The sequence below is a fragment of the Trichomycterus rosablanca genome, chromosome 5 (assembly GCF_030014385.1).
Source record: "Trichomycterus rosablanca isolate fTriRos1 chromosome 5, fTriRos1.hap1, whole genome shotgun sequence".
NCBI classification, from domain to species: domain Eukaryota; kingdom Metazoa; phylum Chordata; class Actinopteri; order Siluriformes; family Trichomycteridae; genus Trichomycterus; species Trichomycterus rosablanca.
The window spans coordinates 33,304,887-33,318,182 of NC_085992.1; the positions used below are offsets into that span (position 1 = coordinate 33,304,887).

General features: G+C 38.2%; 1 protein-coding gene across 2 annotated transcripts; it reads left to right on the plus strand.

The window, feature by feature from the left end:
- The first annotated feature begins 1,081 nt into the window (after positions 1–1,081).
- metap1 (methionyl aminopeptidase 1) lies at positions 1,082–12,276 on the plus strand. Of its 2 annotated transcripts, none has more exons than XM_062996033.1 (12): positions 1,082–1,214; positions 4,933–4,984; positions 5,075–5,184; positions 5,273–5,333; positions 6,604–6,627; positions 6,975–7,066; positions 7,825–7,908; positions 8,555–8,693; positions 9,120–9,251; positions 9,396–9,539; positions 9,710–9,775; positions 11,595–12,276. In XM_062996033.1, exons 1-12 carry the CDS (start codon positions 1,089–1,091, stop codon positions 11,759–11,761), a joined length of 1,197 nt encoding a protein of 398 aa, XP_062852103.1. In that variant the 5' UTR covers positions 1,082–1,088; the 3' UTR covers positions 11,762–12,276. The 2 variants fall into 2 exon arrangements, with proteins under 2 accessions (XP_062852103.1, XP_062852104.1); XM_062996034.1 differs by having other exon boundaries at positions 6,607–6,627.
- Positions 12,277–13,296: the final 1,020 nt, after the last annotated feature.

The window sequence follows — 13,296 nt, forward strand, 5'->3', positions numbered from 1 at the left end:
TAGATAATTGAACACAACTCCAAAATACTTATATAATATTTTTTTTAATTAGAGACATAAAATCAAGATGTTTGAAAAGTAAAACCACTGAAGAAACAGAAATTAAAAAAGACAAAGAGACTGAGATCAAAGATCAAACCATGACCCATGTTACTGGGTGGCACTCACTCTACTGGCTGAACCACTGTGACAGTCCAGCCTTGTCGCAGCAGCTTTTTAATCAGGATGAACCTGTTTGTTTGGTGGTTCTTGGATTACGTCTAACCATCCTTTCAAATGATCTCTAGTGCTTAATTAATACTCGAATTTGAATTTGTGAACGTATTTTAGACAAGAAGTCTATTGTATTAAATGCACGTTTATTAAAAGTGGATGTAAACTTTTTGACTTCAAATGTAAAATAAAAAGATGTTATGAATAACAAGACTTTAAACAAAATCATTGAAGGACGAGTGCTGGGATGGCCCAGCAGTACATTACTCTAGACCACTACCACTGGGATTTAGAGTTCAAATCTCTGAATGCTACTGGGCAGTCAGGCATCTACATAGAGGAATGATTGGCAATGTCTTAGGGGTGTAGCCTCTTGATGGATTGCAGTCTGTTCGCGGTGTGTTGCTGCGTTGCGCTCAATGATTCTGAGGCAGGGGGGTTGGGGGGACCTGACCAGGATAAAGCGGTGGTAAAAACATGCAATGAAATGAAATGATATTAAGGGGTAACCTCACTGCCAGTGGCTAAAGACCTTGATAACTTACGTATTGCAGTTATTAGGGTAACTCTTCACTGACAGTGGAACTTTACTGCCCCCTGTCGCCCCTCTCGAGTCAAGTTCATTCAATTCAAATCAATAGTGCTTTATTAGCATGAGAAATACTTACACTTTGATTGCTAAAGCTTTGATGAAAAAATAGCATGTTAAATCAAAAGGTTAAATAGATTATAAAATCATGTATCAGCAAATAGCAGGTAGGAATCATTTTATTATATTACATAATATAATAATAATAATAAAACTATGGATGACCCCCTACCCTCCCCCCCTCCCTCTCTCTCTCTCTCTCTCTCTCTCTCTCTCGACTGAAAGCATGGCGGCGGCGGCGGCGGTGGTGGCGACACGGGAATGTGAGACCGACGGCTGCAATAAAGAAGCCAAACTGCAGTGTCCCACCTGTATTAAACTCGGAATACAAGGTTCATATTTCTGCTCTCAGGTACTTTCCAACTTCACCCAGGCAATAATTGTTCGGTTGTAATTAGCCAGTTAGCACGTTGCTAAAATCTGCTCCTCCAGTTACTGCTTTAGCCACTTAGCTAACTGAGCTATAGGGGACACAGTAAGCGGGATGTGGTCACAATTTAATGGCGTCTTCATGCGTTTTCAATAATGGTTGTCATAAAAATGTACAAATTATTAACCAGCTATCTCGCTTGAGATGTAGCAGTGGTGGCTTGTTTTGTAAATACTGGTTTAGGAAGACGGTTTGACAGTAAGTCCTGTTAGCACGACAGCACTGATACACCATCATACTGGTGTGGTTCTGGTGTGGTTTCAAGCTGTCAATTCAAATTAGGATGCATAATATATACTCTTAATTGTCTATATATAGATAAAGTTATAGAACCGATAGTTAGCTACACCACAGGCATTGACTGGTAGAATTGCAGATTATTGTGGGTTGAATTTAGTGTGCAGGTTGTGTATACAGGTTTACTTTAAACAGTTTGTGTACTTTGTTTAAAATCCTTTTAGGAACTGATGGCTTAATGCTTATCTCAGATTCATTATGTATTAACTTATAAAGTTAGTTTCTATAATCCACCACCTGTTGCAAGTATGCAGAAGGGGTTTTGCCATGCCCCTCACACTATCCTGCTAAGTATGTAAACTAATATGTATCCAAAAATACTGGCATGCTCTGACTATAGTAGGCCTGGATGATGGGGTGATATGATTTTGTGATAAAATGTCCTGATACACTGGTATCAATAAATCAACCACACAGACCTGCTTTATTACTTATTATAAAAAGATCACTTTGTACAATTGCAATCAAAATCATTTAACCCTCTATTGCACATTACAGCTGTTTGCGTTAAGCCTATTAAACAACAACAATTTAAATAGATCCATGTACCTAACAAGTGGTCTTCAAATTCATTATCAAATCCCATTTAATGACTTCTGCAGTCTCAAAATAATTCAGCCTATCTGAATAGAATTCCTCATTAGAGCACACATTTGTCATTAAGGTGTTGTCTCAAGCACACCTGATTCAACTAGTCAAGGGCCTCATTAAAACACATCAAATACTTGGACTGGGTAGTGGTTTGTTGGCTGGTGTTTGATTGCATGTTATATGGCTAAGTCAAAGAAAGTCATCCAAAACGTTAAGAGAAGAGGTAATCGCTCTGCACAAACAAGAAGAAAGGATTAAAAAAAAGATACCAAAGGCACTGAATGTTCCAAGAGATACAGTTAGAGGCATAGTTTGCAGGTTCAAAGTTAAAGGTACATTGGCTACACTACTTGGATGTGGCAGAAAAAGTGGTAAATATTAAGCAGGACTGCTAGCAAGAATGTGTTAATAAATTATACTCATCACCATGCTTTTGGGGTTCAAAATAATTGACAAGCCCTCATTTATATTTAAAAAGGTTTAATAAGTCTTACCTGATTATTAATAAAAAGCACTGTAAATGTACCACTTTTAATGTGTAACTTATGTACACCGATCAGCCATAACATTAAAACCACCTCCTCATTTCTACACTCACTGTCCATTTTATCAGCTCCACTTACGATATAGAAGCACTTTGTAGTTGTACAATTACTGACTGTAGTCAATCTGTTTCTCTGCATGCTTTGTTAGCTCCCTTTCATGCTGTTCTTCATTGGTCAGGACTCTCACAGGACCACTACAGAGAAGGTATTATTTGGGTGGTGGGTCATTCTCAGCACTGCAGTGACACTGACATGGTGGTGGTGTGTTAGTGTGTGTTGTACACACTGGTACATTTACATTTTCATTTTCAGCATTTAGCAGACGCTTTTATCCAAAGCGACTTACACAATGAGCGGAACACAATGAGCAATTGAGGGTTAAGGCGGCGGCGGCGGCCTTAACTCAGGGCCTTGCTCAGGGACCCAACAGTGGCAACTTGGTGGTGGCGGGGCTTGAACCGGCAACCTTCTGCTTACTAGTCCAGTACCTTAACCACCAAGCTATCACTGGCTATCACTGGTATGAGTGGATAAGACACAGCAGTGCTGATGAAGTTTTTAAACACCTTACTGTCACTGCTGGACTGAGAATAGTCCACCAACCAAAAATATATACAGCCAACAGCGCCCCGTGGGCAGCGTCCTGTGACCACTGATGAAGGTCTAGAACAGCCTTTCTCAACCTGGCTTCGTCAAAGGTGCTGTCAAAAATATTCTGACGTTACTGATATTAAAAATGAAATAAATTTAAAATACAAAAAAGTCAACTTATCATGAAAATGTAGACCATTAGCCACCTCAAACATCAAAACTTGTCTCACACGCCCCTTTCCCCATGCTACAACATCAACGCGGGTTGCGTGCGTTGCCTATAGTGATGGGTCGTTCGCGAACGATCCGATTCTATTGAACGGCTCTTTAAAATGAACAAAAGGAACCGAGTCGTGCCTCTGGGAGCCGTTATAATATATATTTATATTTCTGTGCAGTTCTTATAGGCTGTAATTCAACCATTCCGCTTCCATCAGTAGAGGGAATTAATCAGTCATAATAAGAGCTGTTTATTATCGATATTCAAATCACTTTCAGTATCGCGGAGAGAGCAAGCGACACACACACACACACACAGAGAGAGAGAGAGAGGTAATTACCTAATTAATGTAAATATTATAATTTTTATTGTTATTATTTTGCACTGTTTTATTAATATTTTATTCTATTTTATCTTTTTGCACATGTAACTGTTTTGTATATATTTATTTTTTTATTGTTATTTTTATTATTTCTCTCTAACCTGCTTTGGCAATACGAATGTCCTTATTTGTCATGCCAATAAAGATTTTTTTGAGTTTAAGTTTGAGAGCCGTAACCGAGCTACAGACAAAACATGCAGACAATGAGCAGTGCTAGTGGTATAATGACAAATAATTGAGAAATAAACTATAAACTTGTTTAATGATGTTAAATCTGATTGGTTCATGGCGCGTATGTTTTAAAGCAGAAACAAACACAGGCTCATCTCTGCACAAAAGAGGATTTTATGCAACTTAATGCAATGCAACCACAGTACGTCTCTTCCCTGTTTTTGTGTGTTAGCAGTCCGAGGGATGCAGAGTGTAAGTTTTTTTAATGCATTTTAGACTGGGGTGACTTGAGATTTTGAAAACTTTTAAAGGGTGCTGTGACTGAAAAAAGGTTCAGAAACACTGGTCTAGAAGATGAGCAACTCAAACAGCAGAAATAGATGAGCGATCGTCTCTGACTTAACATCTACAAGGTGGACCAACTAGGTAGGAGTGTCTAATAGAATGGACAGTGAGTGGACACAGTATTTAAAAACTCCAGCAGCGCTGCTGTGTCTGATCCACTTATACCAGTACCATGTCAGTGTCACTGCAGTGCTGAGAATGATCCACCACCTAAATAATACCTGCTCTGAAGTGGTCCTGTGGGGGTCCTGACCATTGAAGAACAGGGTGAAAGCAGGCTAAAAAAAGAATTTGAGAAACAGATGGACTACAGTCAGTAATTGTAGAACTTAAAAGTGCTTCTATATGGTAAGTGGAGCTGATAAAATGGACAGTGAGTGTAGAAACATGGAGGTAGTTTTAATGTTATGGCTGATCAGTGTAAAATTGGGATTGTATACACTTAAAATAACAAGCTGGCCAGCAATTAATAACTCCCTAAACCTAACTGTGTTTTAGGAATGTTTCAAAGGCAGCTGGGGTACTCACAAACTGCTCCACAAGAAAGCAAGTATGTTAAAACTTGACAACTCAATTTTTACTGGTGTTATGTAAAACAACTATTTAATTACATTTTTTATGTTATTGCTTATTTGCTCAGAGGAGGACAAGACAAAGGATGAGGAAAAGAACTGTGTGGAGAAGGAGGTCAACACAGATCCCTGGTCTGGATACAAATACTCGGGCAAACTGCGACCTCACTACCCTCTGGTATGAGCACAGCATATGAGCACTAACAATTCAACAGCCACTGAATTCAGAAAGACATTTCTTAAAAAATAATGTTGTGCTTTAACAGACACCCATGCGGCCTGTACCAGGAACCATCCAGAGACCAGACTATGCTGATCACCAACTGGGTAATACTACTGCTAGTGTATAATTGCACAAACAAAACTACATTTAAACATAACCAAATAACCATAGATAACCCTAAAGTTTTGGTTTAAGTCAGTCAGTCCAAACAATTTCAGTTTTGATTTGTCACTCCATAGAACAGTGTCTGATAACTGCTGGGATATCCCAATTCCTTCTAGTGTATTCCAGTCCACCCTTACTGAACTTCTTGGATAAAAGTGGCATAAGTCGTGGAGTCTCACGCCGAAGTTCTTAGTTGTTAGGTGATCATCTTGTGGTTGCTAATGACACATTGGTTGCGTTCTTTATCCTTTAGTCAGTTATACAGACTAGCAGTATGTTTTAGGAGCAGTAGTATTATGTAGGGGTTAAATAATTGTGACATAACTGTACTAACAAAATATCCTGCTAATCTAATATACTTTATTATTCATTTTCCTTGTTGCTGATAAAGACTTCATTTATAGCATATCACAAAATATACTTGTTTTAAGAATATAATATCAGCGCCCGGGTGGCGCAGCAGGATATTCCGCTAGCACGCCAGCGCTGAGATTCTGAACTTCTTGGCTTAAATTTTGGCATTGCTACCAGTCGGCTGGGCGCCATCTAGCAGTGGAAGACAAATTGACTACAGTAAATTAGGAGAAAAATGCATAAATAAAATAGAAAAAAAAAATTAATATAATATCAAGCATTACAGATAAGCCCATGGTCAAGAACACAAAGAAAGATCAAGTGGTCAAAAAATGTAAATGCTCAGAAAATTTCTGTGGTAATTATATTAATAATGGGACATCATAAGAGAGTTCTACTTACACAATTTATACACTTACTACACAGTTACATGGTACTGCATTGTATTTTCTTTACACAATGTAAACAGTTCTGGACGTTGTTTTTTCATAGCGGATTTTGATTAGTGTAACACAATCGTAATGTAATTAAATCTACACACTAAATGTGATTGCATGGAAATATGTTTTATTTTTTCCTGATCAAAAGCAGCAGAGTCCACCTGTAAGTATTAATAAAGCATAGCATTAACCTTAGGCTAATTCCTTAGCGTTGCTTCACTATAAGCAGAGTCTTTAAATGCTGTCATTAGTCACTAGTTTCGTGAGTTTCTGCCCATGTGTGCATATTTAATTCCTACAGTGTGCGCTAACCCACACAACCCCTGTTCTGTTTGTATGTATGGTTGAGTAAGAACCGTATATATATGTTTGCCACTGCTATGTTTGTCTGAAGCTTTTCTTTTGCTCACTGCAGCAGATAAGGTTGGTTTGCTGGCAGGTATGAGGCCAATCGCCTGATGTGATTAAATGTCTTAAGAGTTTCCAAAAGACACAAGATATTTTTATTTGCACTGTGTTTGTGAGAGAGAAACATTGTGAAAGGAAATACAGAGATTTTAATTTGTTGTAGCATGTGTGTTTTTGCATGGCTGGTTTTGTTCTGTTAAATGTTAGTACACATTTGTAAACATTGTTTATATGAGGCTTTCATGAGTAATATAATGAATGAGTGGCAATAGAGTAGTTGGTCTAATAGCTGATGTAAATACTTAGACAGGTATAATTGTTCAAAAAGTAGAATTGGTTTAGAGAGTTTGACTGACTGATGGATTTGTTGGTTGGTAGGGATGTCTGAGACTGAACAGACCCTTAAGGGGACGTCCCAGATTAAGATCCTTACCCCTGAAGAGACAGAGGGCATGAGAACTGTCTGCAAGGTAAATTCAGTAATCTTTATTTTTTTTAATTTTTTTAATCAGATCTTTGTGTATATTCATATCTGTTTTTATGCATAAGTGTATAATTGTATTTTACGTCCTGTTGCATGAAAGGGACTTAAGTAGGGCTACAGTAGGGCTGTGCAAACAATATTTTAAGCATAAGCTATTTTTTCCTACTTACTTTAAACAAGTGTCTGCAGTAGTGCTAAATTTAACCAAGTTACCTAACTGGCAGAAATAAGATTCTGTTGTTTTTGTATACAATTATAAACTGGTTACATTTTCAGCATTTAGAAGACACATTTATCAATAGCAACTTACAATTGTGACCATATCCAGGCAATTGAGGGTTAAGGACCTTGCTCAAGGGCTCAACAGTGAAAACCTGCCATTAGTGTGGCTTGATTACTACTTTATTACCCTAACTGCTGAATTACCACTGCCTGTTTGTCTACAGTCTATTTGCTTTTACATTATTTGCTGATTTGTTTCACAGCTGTATTAGTTGAAGGTATCATTATGCATTCAAATGTTTCTATAGAACAAACTAACTTTACTTAACAATACTCTGTAGTGTACTCTGATATAAAAGTATAATTATTTATTATTGTGTAGCACTAAATCAGTGGGTTTGAATCAGAAGGGATACTACACTATATGTAAGAACTGGAACACAATCAGGCAGCCTGGTGTGTTGAGCTGGTTTATTGAAATCTTAGACTGGATCAGGTGCTAATTGGATCATTCTTTTGTAGCTGGCACGAGAGGTTCTCGATATTGCTGCCATGATGGTGAAACCTGGAGTTACAACAGAGGAGATCGATCATGCTGTACATTTGGTAATCCTCCTTTCTTTCCCTTTCATTCTCACTTCCCTCTAAACATTACTCGCACACAACGGTTCCTGTCATCTACATACAAAAGCATACGAGAAATTAGCATTTTTATGCATTTGGGTGGAATATTCAACCAAACCCAAATATATGATTTTATGAAGAACACAAAACTGGTACAAAAATATACAAAACATATTTAGAACCGTCATCATAGTCAAAACATGAGTAAATCAACAACAATTAACGAGTCTCATCTGACAGTGTTCGATATTGAACCTGAATTGATGAATCGTGTAACCTGTAACTTTCTGTCCTGTCTTAATTGTAACCAAATATGATGGGTATGTTTTCATTAGGCCTCATTAACAAAAGTTAGTATTTGGGACATAATGAGTACCTAAAACATGAAGACTCAGGAATTTAGGAGGTACTGAAAAGGGAAAACATCTGCTGTTTGGAGGCAAGTTGTCACAGGTTATCAAAATGACTAATGCCTTTTGTAATTAATTCTTATTAACTACATCAGTTTTTATTCAACTTTTACATACTTTCCTAGTCAAGTCTAACAAATGGTTAATCATTAAGATGTTACTATCAATGGATTTCTTTTTTTTTTGAAGTAAAAATGTTCCATTTCTCCGGTATGCAGGCATGCGTTGCACGGAATTGCTATCCCTCGCCTCTCAACTACTACAACTTTCCAAAGTCCTGCTGTACATCAGTCAATGAGGTCATCTGCCATGGTATACCTGACCGCCGTGCCCTTCAAGAGGACGACATACTTAACGGTAATTACACACATGAACTATTCAATCTGAATTCAAAGGTAGTATCTAATAAGAAGCTGCCAGTCTAAATATATGTTTCTTAATAATATAGTCTATATTATTGTATATTGTATATCATGAAAGGCTGACACGGCTGCTGGTTTCATACCAACCAGGCACAAGCTTTACCTGAAATTTGCTCTTTAAACAACTGGTCAGTTATATTATGTGTGTAACTAGAAAAAACGTTTGGTAGAGTTATATAAATTGCTACTTCTTCTGTAAAATCTGTAAATAAGCCTGACGCAGCTTTGTTTAGCTTTATAGTAAATATTGGACGACTTGTGTTAATAGAGGTTAATCTTTACACCATAGAAGGCAATAAAGTGAAGTGCAGTGTAAGCACTGGATTACTAATCTTTACTAACATGAGTGCTCTTATTTCAGTGGACATAACTGTATACCACAACGGTTACCATGGTGACCTGAATGAAACGTTTTTTGTGGGTGAAGTGGACGAAGGAGCAAAAAGACTGGTGCAGACTACATATGAATGTCTTATGCAAGCTATTGATGCTGGTAAATAGGAGACATTTTATTCACCCTAACATTGTAAACAAGCCTTGTTTTGTTAGTATGAAATTGTGCTTTACATATGCACAATGACCTCCAGGGGTCAGTGTGGTACTGTGCACTAATTGGAAGTGTTGCTTGTTTCTCCAGTAAAGCCTGGTGTGCGCTATCGGGAGCTGGGGAACATAATCCAGAAACATGCGCAGGCTAGTGGATTCTCCGTGGTGCGAAGTTACTGTGGCCATGGCATTCACAAACTTTTTCACACCGCGCCTAATGTGCCACATTATGCAAGTGGGTATCTATGCACAATCATGTACGCATGCATAAATATATACTGACCGATTTAAATAATGAGCTTGTGGAGCACAAGTTGCATGTTGCCAACGAAACATCTGCAGTCCTGTAGACATTTCGGTTTCCTGTTCTGACCTAATACCAAGCTGTTGTGTATTTGTGTACAGAGAATAAAGCTGTCGGAGTAATGAAACCTGGTCACGTCTTTACGATTGAACCCATGATTTGTGAAGGTAAGAATGATGTTATTGAATCCTTGTGGATTCAACCGATCATTTGTCCAAATTAGAGATGCATGAGTACCGATACTGGTATCGGGTATTTGCCCGATACCGCGCTCATTAACTTGTACTCGTACTCGCAAACGAGGCTCCGGTACTAAACATCCGTTACCGTGTGCCTAGTGCACGTTGCTGCGTTATGCCTAGTTCACACTACACGATTTTTGCCCTGATTTGTGCTCGCCGACCGGATCGAGTTTTCTAGCACGTCAGATATCTGATCTGAGATGTGCGACTGGGAATGAGTGACATGTCGAACAGCCAATGAGAACGCAGGATACGGTGTGAGGGGAAACGCAGGAGAGGAGTGTAAACAGGTGGGACAGGGGGATGATATAGTTTATATCAGAATACACCAGCACACACACGTTTTACAGTATTTCTGATTTGATCGTTCTCTACAAAACATAACAACAAAACACCAACATTGCAAAAATATTTATTAACCTCCAACTCACTACAGAACAATCCATGCTATTCGTGTTGCCAAATCCACTCAGATTCATTTATTTTTTCTCCTTGATTTCATCACATCAGCGCACAAACACTTTGATCACTCGCTACTTGTTGACGTGCATTTTTGGACATGGTATCATTAAACCCTTCGTCACTTCTCACGTGTGTTTTTGTTTAAAAAAAAAACGGTATTCTAAATAGGTGTTGGTATCGGTATCGGCAAGTACAAAACTGCATGTACTTGTACTTGTACTCGGTTGGGAAAAAATTGTATTGATGCGTCCCTAGTCCAAATGTTTGATTTGGCCATGTGCCCTTATTCACTTAACCCTCCTATTTATTTGTGCTTGGGACTGGCACTAAGAGTGCACAGATACTGGGTCCCCCCAGTGCCTAGGTTCACGTAACACCATGCGCCTTCTGTAGGAATGTAATTAATAAGTAATTGCATTCATAAACCTCACACTTACGTCACTATTAGTCTTTCTTGAACACACTAACCTAAATAAATTACCCAGTAATAGTAACAGTAATAGCTTTCAGGCTGCTGGTTAAGCCAAATTTTTCCTGTTCCAACTGGCTTTAACTGCAAGGTTATGGCCCTTCCCTCTAAGCAGATACTTCATGTACATATCTAATGCAGGTGTGCACGTCTTGTCTAGTCTAATGCAGGCCAATCTGTGACGTCTTTGTCATAGCATGCCATAAATCAGGCTTGTGATCCACAATTATGATTTTGTAAGAATTAAGAAGCAGTGGTTTCATAAATTGAGCAATTTGCAAAATACATTCTCATTCTGTCTGTAATTATTTCTCAGGTTAGACTGCATATTCTGAAAGGAAATTATGCTTTACTATAAGCTCCTAAATAAATGATGTCTTGTCATGAGTAGTATTGATTTTAGTCTAATGTAAATTTTACTTTTCACCTTATTAGAACTTATAACTAAAATTCCAATACATATTATGTATACAATGTATACAATATTTTTATTCATTTATTTTCATGTTTATAGCTAGTTTATCTTGGTCAAGGTCACGGTCACTGAGTGCAGTGCAGTAATGCATTCCAGACAGAATGCCAATCTCTCGCGGAATATCACAATACTTTGCTCAGCTGAATTTTTGTTTTGCAGAATATCATGTATCAGTGCAATGGGGCATTAGTAGGAGGTCCAAATATTGTTTGATTGTAAGATATTAAAAACTAAGTCATTGTTGATCCCCCCTCCCCAACCATTACTTGTAACATTGCAGCATGTCAGTCACTGTTATGAAAGTATTGACGTCCAATTTCTGATCTTCCCCCGTTTAGGTGGTTGGCAGGACGAGACCTGGCCAGATGGCTGGACAGCGGTTACTCGAGATGGTAAACGTTCTGCTCAGTTTGAACACACACTCCTGGTGACTGAAACAGGTTGTGAAATCCTAACACGCCGACTTGAAGACAATGGCCGAGCTCACTTCCTGACGCAGATGTAGCGTGGCCAAGTGAAAACACAGGTCCTCAGTGGAGGGCACATCCGCTCCGCCCTTGTCATTGATCAGTCAAACGCACTGTGGTTCTCTGTTGGGCAGGAGAGAAATGGTCAAGCGACCATGGTAATGTAGTGTCTAATTGGGTGAAATGTGGCGATTATTATTATTTTTTTGGATGTGATCAGACTGAAGGGCACTGACCTTTGACCTGCTTACAGTGCCATCACCTTCCGGAGGCAGATGGGAGTGTTTGTGTGTGTGGGGGGGGTATGTGTTGTCTGATTTTGGCTCGTGTGTTGTAATAAGTGTTTGTGTGCTGGACAGTGGGTGTGGGTGTGTCTGAGCATGAATGGTACGCATGTGTGAAAGTGAATTTCCAAATGATACCAAACGGACTGATAAAAAAAAAAAATCTGTCTTTCACTTTTTGGTAAATCCCATGCGTAACTTTTGGTCTCTGCCTTCTGTTTACAAATGAGTGCCTCACAACATTAAAAAAAAACAATGTTTTGAAGTTCTGTCCGGGTGCATCAGTCTCTTTTTGTTATGTTTTGGTTGGAAATATGTTTTTCAGTTGAAAAAGAGCCTGTCATTTGCTGATGCATTGTCAGAGTAAAGTTTAGCGAGATCGATCTAACGATAGGATAGGATTTTGGTCATTGATGCTTTTCCTGTCTGAAACCCAATCAAATCATTGTCATTGATCTGCATTCAAGCTGTATTAAAACATATTCTTCTGGTGGATAATCTCTAGGTGTTTTTTCATTGATATTTAAAATCTCCTACCAGCATTGAGATCTATACTTAGATTAGACCTGTTACAGATATGCTCTTTTTATAATCTCAAATGCATTGTTGATTTTTATTTTTTATTTTGATAGAGATTTATGTATCGTGCTTTACTTCATACCTATCCAATACTTGCATTCATGCAGTAACCAAGCTGATTCTGATGATTGAGTATGCAATTCTGTGTAGCGATACTCAATGGATTGATCAGTACTTTCCTTATGCTTATTAGGGAGAATTTCCTTCAATCAATAACATTTTATGTACATTTTATGAAGGGTGGGGACCTGGGTTTAATTATCACTAGCCCTGGTTGCTGTCTAGGAGCTTGGCATGTTCTCCCTGTGTTGTCTGATTTCCTCAGGTACTCTGGATTGCCCTGTGATAGATCTGTGCCCTGCTCAGGATGTATTCCTACAATGAACTAAATGAATGAATAAATCCAATAAATGATTTTGATCAGGCTTTCAAATAACACAATTTGCGGACAATTTTAGGGTAAGGAGCCATGCACAAAAGCTTAATAGTGGTGGTTAGGCTGCACTGGGAATGAATTTGTAAAAGTGCATCAGAATAATAAAAAAAAGAATACTTGAATCTCACATGGGATTGCAATAAACAAAATATTGAAGTTGCAAATTTTTACTTATATAAATTGTAAATTTTTACCGATATACACCGATCAACCATAACATTAAAACCACCTTCTTGTTTCTACACTCACTGTCCATTTTATCAGCTCGACTTAC